Source organism: Oncorhynchus nerka, linkage group LG12 (genome assembly GCF_034236695.1).
Source record: "Oncorhynchus nerka isolate Pitt River linkage group LG12, Oner_Uvic_2.0, whole genome shotgun sequence".
NCBI classification, from domain to species: domain Eukaryota; kingdom Metazoa; phylum Chordata; class Actinopteri; order Salmoniformes; family Salmonidae; genus Oncorhynchus; species Oncorhynchus nerka.
In genome coordinates, this window is record NC_088407.1 from 30,103,725 (window position 1) to 30,117,709 (window position 13,985).

General features: G+C 41.4%; 2 protein-coding genes across 2 annotated transcripts in view; one reads left to right on the forward strand and one right to left on the reverse strand.

Annotated features, from left to right (window-relative positions):
- LOC115138083 (synaptopodin-2-like) overlaps positions 1-12,730 on the reverse strand; it is a 62,526-nt gene extending 49,796 nt beyond the window's left edge. Inside the window, 1 exon segment of the mRNA XM_029674539.2 lies at positions 12,479-12,730. Coding sequence (XP_029530399.2) covers positions 12,479-12,586 — 108 coding nt within the window. The 5' untranslated portion in view covers positions 12,587-12,730.
- sec24d (SEC24 homolog D, COPII coat complex component) overlaps positions 5,878-13,985 on the forward strand; it is a 35,710-nt gene continuing 27,602 nt past the window's right edge. The window contains exon 1 of the mRNA XM_029674541.2: positions 5,878-5,956. The gene's annotated coding sequence lies outside the window, so the exon portion shown is untranslated. The remainder of the gene's footprint in view (positions 5,957-13,985) is intronic.

Sequence of the window (13,985 nt, forward strand, 5' to 3'; positions counted from 1 at the left end):
AAAATTACCTAGAATTTCCGTTCTAAGAGAGTTAATAAAAACTCTCAGGTAAACTTCAAAAGAACCAGAGTAAAACATTCTCAGAACCTCCCTGTAACCTAAAAATAAATGTTCCCAGAATAGGCTAAATGTTCACTTCTGTTCTCAGAATGTTTAAAAAAACATCAGGAAACGTATGGTTTTGTTCCCACAACCAATGTGAAACCAAAAACATACATTCCCACAACTTCCAAGGAACCAAATTTGCTAGCTAGGCTGTTTCTCCTAGCTGTCACTCATTCTGCTTACAACTGTAGCCCAGAATTTACTGTGGTGCCTTGCCTACATTATGTTGATCTCCATCCTAGCCACCTGCCTCTGTCAGAGTCAAACCAGAGTTCCCAGTCTGTCCAAAATAGTATCAACATGACACACATATGTATACCTTACCATAATAGTAATATACTTCTACTCCTACAAAAGTACAATTTACAGTACATCACATTATCAAACATTTCAGAGCATAAAGCCAAAAGGTGAAAAGGCCACTACGAAAAGGCCACTACCTGACAATCTGTGATAAAAACAAGACCTTGCTATATATATACATTTACATTTAAGTCATTTATATATACAGATATGTTTTATGGGTTTCTTTTATGAGCTGGTAACCATCTGATAAAACAGTGTGACTCCAGCCTGGGTTTTAGGAGCAGTCTGTGTGCAAACAGGGCCCTATATGGATGCCTCCTGTGAGCCTGTGTTTGGACTCTCTGTGGGAGGAAAGTCTGTCTGGACCACCACAGCACCATTCCTCCCTCCCTCCTCCAAAAAAGGAGGGGAAACCTTTCATTTCTTTCCCCTCCTTAGCCATAGTGATAGACACAGATGTCAAACAATGTTCTGGACAGGACTGCTTTGCCACTGTTAAATGTCAGCCATAGATTGCTTATAAAATGTTCCTCAGGGTACGCTATATGTTCCGCTGCAATTGTTATTTCTTTTTTGCTCTTGGTATAGAAAGATCAACATAGGAAACACTCGCTTATTAGTGTTCATAAGAGTATTCATTTTTATTTTAATTATTTTATTTATTTCACCTTTATTTAACCAGGTAAGCAAGTTGAGAACAAGTTCTCATTTACAATTGCGACCTGGCCAAGATAAAGCAAAGCAGTTCGACACATACAACGACACAGAGTTACACATGGAGTAAAACAAACATACAGTCAATAATACAGTAAAAAAAAACAAGTCTATATACAATGTGAGCAAATTAGGTGAGAAGGGAGGTAAAGGCAAAAAAGGCCATGGTGGCAAAGTAAATACAATATAGCAAGTAAAACACTGGAATGGTAGTTTTGCAATGGAAGAATGTGCAAAGTAGAAATAAAAATAATGGGGTGCAAAGGAGCAAAATAAATAAATAAATTAAATACAGTTGGGAAAGAGGTAGTTGTTTGGGCTAAATTATAGGTGGGCTATGTACAGGTGCAGTAATCTGTAAGATGCTCTGACAGTTGGTGCTTAAAGCTAGTGAGGGGAGATAAGTGTTTCCAATTTAAGAGATTTTTGTAGTTCGTTCCAGTCATTGGCAGCAGAGAACTGGAAGGAGAGGCGGCCAAAGAAAGAATTGGTTTTGGGGGTGACTAGAGAGATATACCTGCTGGAGCGTGTGCTACAGGTGGGAGATGCTATGGTGACCAGCGAGCTGAGATAAGGGGGGACTTTACCTAGCAGGGTCTTGTAGATGACATGGAGCCAGTGGGTTTGGCGACGAGTATGAAGCGAGGGCCAGCCAACGAGAGCGTACAGGTCGCAATGGTGGGGCTTATATGGGGCTTTGGTGACAAAACGGATTGCACTGTGATAGACTGCATCCAATTTGTTGAGTAGGGTATTGGAGGCTATTTTGTAAATGACATCGCCAAAGTCGAGGATTGGTAGGATGGTCAATTTTACAAGGGTATGTTTGGCAGCATGAGTGAAGGATGCTTTGTTGCGAAATAGGAAGCCAATTCTAGATTTAACTTTGGATTGGAGATGTTTGATATGGGTCTGGAAGGAGAGTTTACAGTCTAACCAGACACCTAAGTATTTGTAGTTGTCCACGTATAAGAGGTTTGAATCTGTCATTCAGATTACAAATCAAATCTAAGTGTATTTGTCACGTGCGCCGAATACAACGGGTGTAGACCTTACAGTGAAATGCATACTTACAGGCTCTAACCAATAGTGCAAAAAAGGTATTAGGTGAACAGTAGGTAAGTAAAGAAATAAGACAACAGTAAAAAGACAGTGAGAAACAGTAGCGAGGCTATAACAGTAGAGAGGCTATAACAGTAGAGAGGCTATATACAGTAGAGAGGCTACATACAGTAGCGGCTACATACAGGCTACATACAGTAGCGAGGCTATATACAGTAGCGCGGCTACATACAGTAGCGAGGCTATATACAGACACCAGTTAGTCAGGCTGATTGAGGTAGTATGTACATGTAGATATGGTTAAAGTGACTATGCATATATGATGAACAGAGAGTAGCAGTAGCGTAAAGAGGGGTTGGCGGGTGGTGGGTGGCGTGACACAATGCAGATAGCCCGGTTTAGCCAATGTGCGGTAGCACTGGTTGGTCGGCCCAATTGAGGTAGTATGTACATATGTACATGAATGTATAGTTAAAGTGACTATGCATATATGATAAACAAAGAGTAGTAGCAGCATAAAAGAGGGCAGTGTTCAACACAATCTTGTGTAGTTACAATGTGGCATTTACCATACATAAAGATTTTAACAGTTTTATATTGCCAGCTGTAGGGCTAAAATGAGACGATCTATGCTCACGCCCTGCTTGACTGCTCCTCTCCCAATTTTCTAACATAATTTTTAGTGTCTTAAACACAACACAAAACCACAGGAAATACATTGTGCATTGAACACATAGCTTCAGGCAGTTCCTACTCCATGCAGCTTTAAGTAATGATGTTTTTAAATCTCAGGCAAACACATTCCATCTGTCTTACAGGTAACTATGGAAGTGGGTTCTGCTGTATAGATTAATTTAATCAATAAGGCAATGAGTACAGTATAGAAAAACTCAACTTTGATATCAAGCACTGATTGACAACCACAGTGAACTCCCGCAGTCACCACAAATGAATGGACCGAGCCATTTGTCTCTCTCTGTAACAACTCTGCGACTGCAGGGAATGCTTGAGAAAAGCGTATTTGATAGTACAGCGTCTTTATCAAGCTCATGTGGTCTACCATTAGGACTAATGCACAAGTAACAAAAGGCCTCTATACTCTCAGGGCAGGTTTCCTGGACACAGATTAGGACAAGTCCTGGACTAATAGGATGTTTCAAAGAGATTCTCTACTGAGCATGCTTTTTAGTCTAGAAGACCGGTCAAAAGAAGGGGAAAACGGCTCTGATCCAGGGGCGATATTCCACAAAATATGGGGAATGACTTTACTGCCCTCTTCTGAAATTACTTCCGTGCGCCTCAAATTCAAAGACAGAGCTATGGATGCCAGGATTGGCCATCCAAGATATCCAAAATATACACTGCTCAAAAAAATTAAGGGAACACTAAAATAACACATCCTAGATCTGAATGAATGAAATATTCTTATGAAATACTTTTGTCTTTACATAGTTGAATGTGCTGACAAAATCACACAAAAATTATCAATGGAAATCAAATTTAGCAACCCATGGAGGTATGGATTTGGAGTCACACTCAAAATGAAAGTGGAAAACCACACTACAAGCTGATCTAACTTTGATGTAATGTCCTTAAAACAAGCCAAAATGAGGCTCAGTAGTGTGTGTGTCCTCCACGTGCCTGTATGACCTCCCTACAACGCCTGGGCATGCTTCTGATGAGGTGGCGGATGGTCTCCTGAGGGATCTCCTCCCAGACCTGGACTAAAGCATCCGCCAACTCCTGGACAGTCTGTGGTGCAACATGGCGTTGGTGGATGGAGCGAGACATGATGTCCCAGATGTGCTCAATTGGATTCAGGTCTGGGGAACGGACGGACCCGTCCATAGCGTCAATGCCTTCCTCTTGCAGGAACTGCTGACACACTCCAGCCACATGAGGTCTAGCATTGTCTTGCATTAGGAGGAACCCAGGGCCAACCGCACCAGCATATGGTCTCACAAGGTGTCTGAGGATCTCATCTCGGTACCTAATGGCAGTTAGGCTACCTCTGGCGAGCACATGGAGGGCTGTGCTGCCCCCCAAAGAAATGCCACCCCACACCATGACTGACCCACCACCAAACCGGTCATGCTGGAGGATGTTGCAGGCAACAGAACGTGTTGCAGGCAACAGAACGTTCTCCACAGCGTCTCCAGACTCTGTCACGTCTGTCACGGGCTCAGTGTGAACCTGCTTTCATCTGTGAAGAGCACAGGGCGCCAGTGGCGAATTTGCCAATCTTGGTGTTCTCTGGCAAATGCCAAACGTCCTGCACGGTGTTGGGCTGTAAGCACAACCCCCACCTGTGGACATCGGGCCCTCATACCACACTCATGGAGTCTGTTTCTGACCGTTTGAACAGACACATGCACATTTGTGGCCTGCTGGAGGTCATTTTGCAGGGCTCTGGCAGTGCTCCTCCTTGCACAAAGGCGGAGGTAGCGATCCTGCTGCTGGGTTGTTGCCCTCCTACGGCCTCCTCCACGTCTCCTGATGTACTGGCCTGTCTCCTGGTAGCGCCTCCATGCTCTGGACACTACGCTGACAGACACAGCAAACCTTCTTGCCACAGCTCGCATTGATGTGCCATCCTGGATGAGCTGCACTACCTGAGCCACTTGTGTGGGTTGTAGACTCCGTCTCATGCGATCACTAGAGTGAAAGCACCGCCAGCATTCAAAAGTGACCAAAACATCAGCCAGCAAGCATAGGAACTGAGAAGTGGTCTGTGGTCCCCACCTGCAGAACCACTCCTTTATTGGGGGTGTCTTGCTAATTGCCTATAATTTCCACCTGTTGTCTATTCCATTTGCACAACAGCATGTGACATTTATTGTCAATCAGTGTTGCTTCCTAAGTGGACAATTGGATTTCACAGAAGTGTGATTGACTTGGAGTTACATTGTGTTGTTTAAGTGTTCCCTTTATTTTTTTGAGCAGTGTAGTTTTAACAATGTTTTTAGGCTGTACAGTGTTAGTTTATGTTTACTTTGTTTACAAACATGGAGTAAAACAATTGTATATTTTCAGTTCTGATGGGGTACGACAGTTGAACTAAGCTCACATACAAGTTATATTCTTCAAGAATCAATGAGTACATAGAATTAATTTATACATCCAAATATGGATGTAGAAACTGCAGATTGCCCCTTTAACATTGACATTTACATAAAGGGAGTCAGAAGGTCTTTATATTAAGAAAACATTTACTCTGGTCTTTGGACGACGGGATTGACTTGATACGCAGTGACATACTGTATCTCGGTAATTGGACGGCCCAAATAACCCTATTCATTCACTTACTGCCATCTGTGTAGGATGGTAAACTTGAGGGTAACTGTCAAGATTTCTGGATTCAGTATGGACACAGAATCAGGTTAACTTACAGTTCTTATCTCATAGGATTTAATCATGTTGGAATAGCATCACTAGTGCTTTCAAAAGAGCTGTATTTGAATCCCAACTATATTATTTATATTGCAATCCATACTAGCCAAGGCCAGAAAGTAGCCTTCATGGATGAATTCCCAGGGAGTTCATCATCTCATGCATTTTCCCATGTCTGTCTGGAAACTGATACCATTTCAAGGGGCTGTAGAAATCAAAGGACTCCGTTTGTCACAACCCCCTGCACTGTGGCAGGAAATGCCACCTGACAGTAATTGATTAATCAACCATGTGTTTCAAGCACAGTGCATGTTACTCTTTAGGACTATGACCATGAGAGATAGGGAAAGGGAAACCGCAACATCCATGTGGACTGAAAGTGAGTTTGGTGTGGTGCAAGTGTTGTAATGTTTCATTGTATGATTAATTCAGTAGCTAGACTGAACCTGAAAGTACTAGTTTGGTCTCTTTATGCTTTTATCAGAGGTAGGCCTTTCCTTTGGAGTTACAGTCCCCTCCATATGTATTTGGACGGTGAAGCAAAATGTTACATTTATCTCTATACTCCAGCATTTTGGATTTGATATCAAATGTTTCATATGAGGCGACAAGACAGAAAGTCACCTTTCATTTGAGGCTATTTTCATGCATAGCTCCAGTGATGAACAAAAACTGTGATAGCCACGCACAGACCTCTGCGTTTTAAATCAGTAGGCCTAATAGATATTATTTTTCTGTAGGTGTTTTTGTCTATTTTTCTCCGACGGCATAAGGACGAACACAGTGGTCAAATGGTAGAGTAAGTTCAAATAACATTTATTCAACATGCTGACTTGTAAAGGGACTGTTCCGTCTTCATGAATCTATATGGTAGCAACGAGGGGACAACTCCACACTAGGAAGCCTAGAGGCCAGCACTACGAAGTCAAACGTTGTCAGTCAGCATCGACGTAACATGTTTCACAAATTCGGTGTGGCAGGATGTGGAGACACCGATGTGTTCAAGTATAAATACAATTTCCAGATGCAAAATACTTCTGAATTCAAAGTAATTAATGTAGGATTGTCTTTACAGTGAATCAGTTAAGGAAATTAAATGAAAATAGACTATGAATAAAACCAACAAAGAAATATCCCCTACTTCTTGAAATGTGGCTGCATTTCAGTCAGGCCAAAGAGTTTCTGCACTTTTAAAAAAGGAAGTGGGTTGTGACTTCACCAAGTTTGTTCTCCCAAAAACTCAGATTAAAAAACAACTTCCCATATATGGACAACAGCTTCTTGAGTGTTACGAGACCCCCTCGCACTGTGGGCCTATTGCATGTCAGTACATTCAACAGTCACTTTCTCTTTAGAAAGGGAGCCCTGCTCACACAATCCAACAGAAGCTTTGAATAACTCCAATTTATCAGATATGAAAGTGCCCTAACTCTGCTAGTGGAGTATTTCTCACAATCTTGGTATGTTAGCTTTTAAAACTTTTACTGACAGCTCTTCTCCCCACTCTCTGCTCCAACCCTCCTCAAAAAGTCTCGAGACAAGCTTAAAGTTATGTCTTCCAGATGACTCGCTGTTACCACGAGGTCACTCTTAAGATATCCTCGACTGAGGCATAGACTCGCAAGAGACATCATCTATTGCCATTTCACACTGGTACAGGCAAATATTTGGCTGTTAAGCCAAAGAAGACATTAACACAGGGCTTATATAACAATGTGCTCAAACTTTGGAAAGACCCTCTTTTGGAACTTAGCACCCTTGACCCTAAAATACTTCAGTTTAATCAAACTTCATTTGTTTGACAAATCCAAAAACGAGTTCAATGAGGATGTCATGCGCAAAGCCCTTTTCTTGAGGAGTGGTGCGTGTTTTCATTCCACTTCCCTACAAATGTAATTCAACTTTAATTTAATTCAATTTGACCCTATTCCTTATGCTACATTAGAAAGGTCTCATTCACAGCTGCCTTGCCTAAAAAAGGCCTATTGTTGCTGTCTGATGTGAATTAAGCCAAGTTTCTCCACATCAGTCTTTTTTGGAATGTCAACACACTCCTCACTTCTGAAAAGAACAAGGTTTAAAACGAGACTATTTGTCTAAAAATTGATAGTCGTTTGACTTATTTATAGATGAACATTACTGGAGTGGCTGTGGCCGAGTGAGGCTTATCGTGGATGATATGATACAGCAGCATTGTAATACCGTCAATCAAAAGCTATATAACTTGCTCTGCCCCAAATCAATTGAATGTCAACATCAAGTAATAGAATCAAGGATGACATTAGTTGAAATTGAATTACACAAAAAGCTAACGTTCTCTAAATAGCCACATGTCAGTGCAACGTTGCATGTCCAGAAATCTGTGTATGTACTGTATTTATGTTCCGTTAACATTTCAAATAGAACAGGACCAAACTACAAAAACTCACTCTGAAACACACATACCCAGAAGCTAGCATGGGTTTATAAAAGCAATGAAGTTACGGTAGCATAGTAACTGAGTGTTTGTCCAGAAAAACAAAGATATTCCCTTTGATCATGCTCCATGACACTGAACAAGTGCCAGGCACTTAAAGCTCGGTGATAGGCGATTCCTCCCACTCTCTTTGAATACCAACCTGACTTCTATCAGATTCTTCTGACCTTTGTGTTACACTGCAATGCTGTTTTGTTGAAAGGCCACTGAGCATATGGGTAAATCAATAATTTAATAGTTTAGGATTGACCTCAATCAGTAGAACAAATTCAGACAAAGTCAAAAGGCTGAATTAAACTATTATAATATATTTTATATAGAGGTAAATGCCAAAATAAAGGAAACACGTGAGTAAATGAGGGTTCTGGTGCCTCTTATGGTGTGGGGTGCATTTTACTGAGGGGTATCGTACAATGCAGGTTTGCGGAGTTAGAGGTAACTTTGGTGGCTCACCTTCTAGCCAGCTAAATTTCTATGGCAACAAATCCTTCGGAACTAAGCTGCTCCAGGCCAGGCTAACTCCACTCACCCAGAATGAAATGACTGAGGACCAATGAAATCCGATTCCCTCCCTCTTGAAAAGATTGCGTCATCCACAGGTGGCTGGTGTCATCATAATTGGGGAGGACGGGCTCATAGTAATGGCTGGAACTGAAAAATTGGAATGGTATCCAACACAAACACATGGTTTCCATTAGCTCCATTCCAGCCATTATTAACTAGCATCCTACCCTCAGCAGCCTCCTGTGGCATCATCACCTTCATTTGTTGAAGACTACTGATTACATGTTTTATTAATGAAACTGTTTTTTTTTCTTAAATAACACCAAAATGTAACACTTGTATCAGGAGTGTTTAAATGTGCTTGTCCATTGATAAGCACACCAAAGACAGCATTAAAGATAAGTAATAAAATAAAGATGGCACTTCTAAAAGCCGATTTAACACCATAGCCTGATGAATTTGCAAAATAACATTTCATTTTCATTTCGGCACAAATTAAAATGTGGCACTGACTCGCTCATGGATTCATGTTTCAGCATTGTCTCAATGAAGAGTCTAGCGTTCGACTAGTATCGTGCAACATGCACAAGCAGTTATAAGTGTCACGATCGTAGTAAGGATTGGACCAAGGTGCGGCGTGGTACGCATACATTTTATTTTATTTAAATGAACACCGAACAAAAACAACAAACTACTGACCAAAACGTGCTGCTACTGGTGTGCACACAGGCAACTAACTGTAGACAAGATCCCACAAACACAAATGAGGACATGGCTACCTAAATATGATCCCCAATCAGAGACAACGATAAACAGCTGTCTCTGATTGGAAACCATATCAGGCCAACAGACATACAAAAAACCTAGAGGACCCACCCTAGTCATTATCACACCCCAACCAACATAGAGAATAAACAGCTTAATATGGTCAGGGCGTGACAATAAGCCTGCTAGAGTTAGCGGCAGGAGGACAAGCAATATCCATACTCGTAGTATGAATGAAGCCTGAGTTAGGAAAGTGAAGCTAACTGAAGCTGGTTAGCTTTAGAAAACCCTGAGTAGATCTAGGTTGCTTCGTAGGATACCCCTGTGGTATGGTTTAGGTCCACTCAAGGTAAACACAAATAAATACACAGCCATTCTGAGTGAATCATTTATATCCTGATAGGAAAATGCCCCCATCCACAGGGCTCGCCGTGGCCCAACACTTTAAGACACTGTTGGTGTTTCCTTTATTTTGGCAGTTACATGTATATTATATGTTATAAAATATGTTTTATTTTATGAGTTCATAAAATATTTGATTTTCATCTATTGGGGGGATTTTTTGGCACACGTTTTTGATGTCACAGGAATGTATTTACGCTCTCTCTATGGTTGACAAGTTGATGACAGATTTCCATAAACAAGACCTGGGGAGTGTAACATTCCAACACCTGGAAGAGAACATTTGAATTATTATATGAGCATTCTAGCTTCAAAGTCTAACAAAGTAATGGCAGTAGCCTTGTGGTTAGAGAGGAAGGTCAGTTACCACCCACTGGGCACAGATGTCAATTCAACACCTATTCCACGTTGGTTCAACGTAATTGAATTGAAATGATGTGAAAAAAAACATTGATACAAACATTGTAGGCACAGTGATCGGAGGGTTTTCAGTTCAAGTGAAGCAGTTTTGGCTATTTCGGTCAGGCTTGATGTAAATGCTTTTCACATGGTATCATATGATTTACAAACAGTCTTTGTAAAAAAATGTTTTTGACGAGTAAATTAATACATGTTTCACTTGAGGTTAAATAAATCATATTGCCGCTCAAAGGGAACATTATATATCTATAAAGTGGACAGCTCTTTTAAAATGTATTTACAACATTTTATTTAAGGAATTATGCATTTCTGTAGATAAATGGAGGGGCTTCAGAAAACTATACTCTCATGATGAGTACATTTGCCTGAGACCTGCACACTTGTGTTAGCTCCCTGAATAGTTCAGTGGGCTAACAGTCTTGTGGCACACTTTGGGCCGATTTCCAGGACACAGACTAAGCCTAGTCCTTGAATAAAAAGTCAGATTCTCCATTGAGCATGCTTTTTAGTCCAAGGACTAGGTGAAATATGTGACTGGGAAACCACCCCTTAGTGCTTAGGACTTGGTGACATCATCAATCCTGTCAAAAAATGACCTTTAAAATAGTTGAATTCTTCAAAAATGTAGTCCATATGTTTGGTCCATATGTTACCAATGTCATTCCCTGGAGTTCCACAAAGCAAAACCAGGCTCTCCCTAAAACAAAGGATGTAATGACTAAAAGAGTCCTATAACCCAGTAAATGGCTACAAGTGAGATTTGGGTCAGTGATGTGGGTCCACTTAAAATTTCAATTAGGAGAGAGTACCCCCACAAAGCTTAGGAACCCTAAGTTATTTGGCCATTTGAGAGTTAGTATTTCATGAGATATTAAAATATTTATTGGTTCAGCCTTTTTTATTGGGCTGCCTATTAGAACTTTTAGTGCAGGGGAAAGCATTGCTTGCGAGTTGTTCTCCTGGCCAGAACAAATCAATGCCGCAGAGTCCTAGACCCCCTCTAAGCTACACCTTGACCCCTTGCTGGGGGCTGGATGTGGTTGATGGGGTAGCCATCTACACCATCATTCACAAGCATAATCATTTTCACTTCCTTTACAATGCACTTGACGTAGCCTAGTCATACTGATCCATCAACTGTCTTTGGATGGCATTCCTACATAAAGCATCCCTGTGCTTTAAGGGTCCGTTTATCCTTACGTGATGCTTCTTTTGACAGAAATACTTACCAAAAGGCAATCCGCTCCTTCATTGGCCACACATGGAGCTAGGTAGCTCCATGTGTGGCCAATGAAGGAGCGGATTGCCTTTTGGTAAGTATTTCTGTCAAAATGGGCTCACTGTCCATTCTCTAAGACAGTAGTGTACATAGTAATGTGTAGCCAAGTGGCCACTGTTCCTAAACATGAGGAGAATAGAACGTGTTGGCCACAAATGTGACCAAGAAAGTTATGCCATTGGGAAAGGAACCATTATTCCAGCTGGATACAATTACTAACATGTAGAAAGTAATAGGCTACAAATTAGACCAGCATGGGATAGGTCTACTGTATGAATCAACATGTGGTTGGCTGCACAATTTGGCCTATAGGTTTCAATTAAAAAAAGATTTAACAAATCTACCATTTTCGATTGAGACTTATCTAAATAAAAGTTCCCATCCAACAGCTTTCCATCTTTTCCGTTTTGTTTAGGTTTTTATCACTCCGTGACCCCTGAAGGCACGGTCTCCACAGCTCAAGGATGTTTAGATTCCTAATTACATTTTCACTTGTGATGTGATAACTGATAGATCGCGCTGCACGCCACAGTCCTCGAGCCCTGACCATATAAGGGTCCCCAGGAATCATACCATAAAAAAAACCCATCTCCGACACACCAGAAAAAAAGGGGAATTCTGCCCGTCTCAAACACACGCTCTCTAAACTCAAAACATTTACCCAAATAAAGTATTTTCAAAACAAGTAATTCACCATATGAAATGTAGGCCAGAACATCAACCCTAAAGATCAACATCATTAGGATACCTGTCTCAACTTCGCATCAAATAACCTGCATGTCCAGTGTAGCTAATGGATTCATTTCCAAGTCGCCACTGTTCCTGAACATGAGGAGAAAAAAAACTTGTTGGCCTAAAGCCGCATTGTATGACATGTAAATGCACGTTTTACATGGTTCAATAGAAACATTCCACAAATAAACGCGAGACAAAACAAACTTGCAATGCGACAAATCATGATCTTGATGAAGGCTCCGTTGACCTATGTTATACACTGCAACGCCAAAAGCATAAACGATTAACAAAAAAATACTTCAAATTAATTATGTTTCTACCTGATAAACCTGCAAAGGTCGGTAGGCATCCCCCTCTCCTTGGCAGAGACTGAAGCCCCAGGGCGCGCCTCCGCGCACCGTTACACAGATATAATCCCCAGTGCCCATGCCACACGCAGCAGGCTCCCACCAAAACCGCTATCATCAAATTGTCCGGAGTTGGACCAACAGGGCTCTAGGAAACCAAGAGCAGCACAGTGCAGTATAATTCCCATAATCTGCAAATTATCCCGATTCCAGCCTTCTCGTCCAGCCCGCTCTGAAACGTCATTGCACATTGCCCCGCCTGCTCATCTAGTTGTGCGCTCTTGGGAATGTCTTGTAGCTGCATTTGTATGGGGCCACCGTCGGGGTTGAACTTCTCATACAGTGTAGCTACAATAATAATGAGCTTTGATATCTCAATTTAGTTTGTGTCGATTATGCTGGCTGTTTTCTAGTCAAATGTATGTGTTGGCCTATAGCCTATTGGTTGAAAGGGATTTAGGCCTCATTTTTTATTGTGTATCCCTATAAATCAGTTGATTACTTGCATTGTAAATATAAAAATAATAGCTGATGACTAGACAAATAATGGACTATTGGAACCTAACTTTGCTCCTTGTATTCCAAGGACCTTACATGCTCGTTTAATCGGTGTGAAATGGCTAGCTAGTTAGCGGGGTGCGCGCTAATAGCGTTTCATTCGGTGACGTCACTCGATATGAGACCTTGAAGTAGTTGTATCCCTTGCTCTGCAAGAGCTGGGGTTTTGTGGAGCGATGGGCAAGGATGCTTCGTGGGAGGCAGTTGTCGATGTGTGCAGAGGCTCCCTGGTTCGATGCGAGAGGAGGGACAGAAACATTCCTCTTTTCAGAGGCGAATTGGCTCTGGCAGCCAAAACAGCCAAATACTCCATCCACGCACAGGTGTTTGGAGACGCAGATATAGCTAATTAGCACAGGTGCCCCCTCTGTTTTCCATAACATGGAAATGCTCTGTAACATGGAAATGTGGCTTAATATGTGTAGTAATTTAACCTTCTGTTTTTTTGCAAATTATTTATCGCTGAACTTTGGGGCTCTTAACAAAACTCCCCCAGGCAGAAGATAGGCCCATTGTCAATAGGCGCTAAAGGTTGTTAACGTCTATGAATGGGTTGTCAGTAAGTGGTGGCCCGCGGAAAATTCTCGAGTATGTGCATGTGAGGTACCCAGGATATTGAGTGTACGGTTTGGCAATAGGCCTACCTATACAATACAATATAATAGCCTATAATAGAGAGACTAACTCTTGGCAATAGAACATAGTAGAGACATTGCATTGATAGGGAACTTGTCTTGTGAATATGCAGGCCTAAAAAACACAAGCAAGTGAATAAACACAATACAGTCACATGTAGTCTACAAATATGCAGAGATGCAAACTATTGAATTCAAGTGCTGATTGTATATTGAGACGCTTTATGTTTACACATCAAATACAATCTGCACCTAACCTGGAGTTGGTAGGACTACCCTGTTGGGAC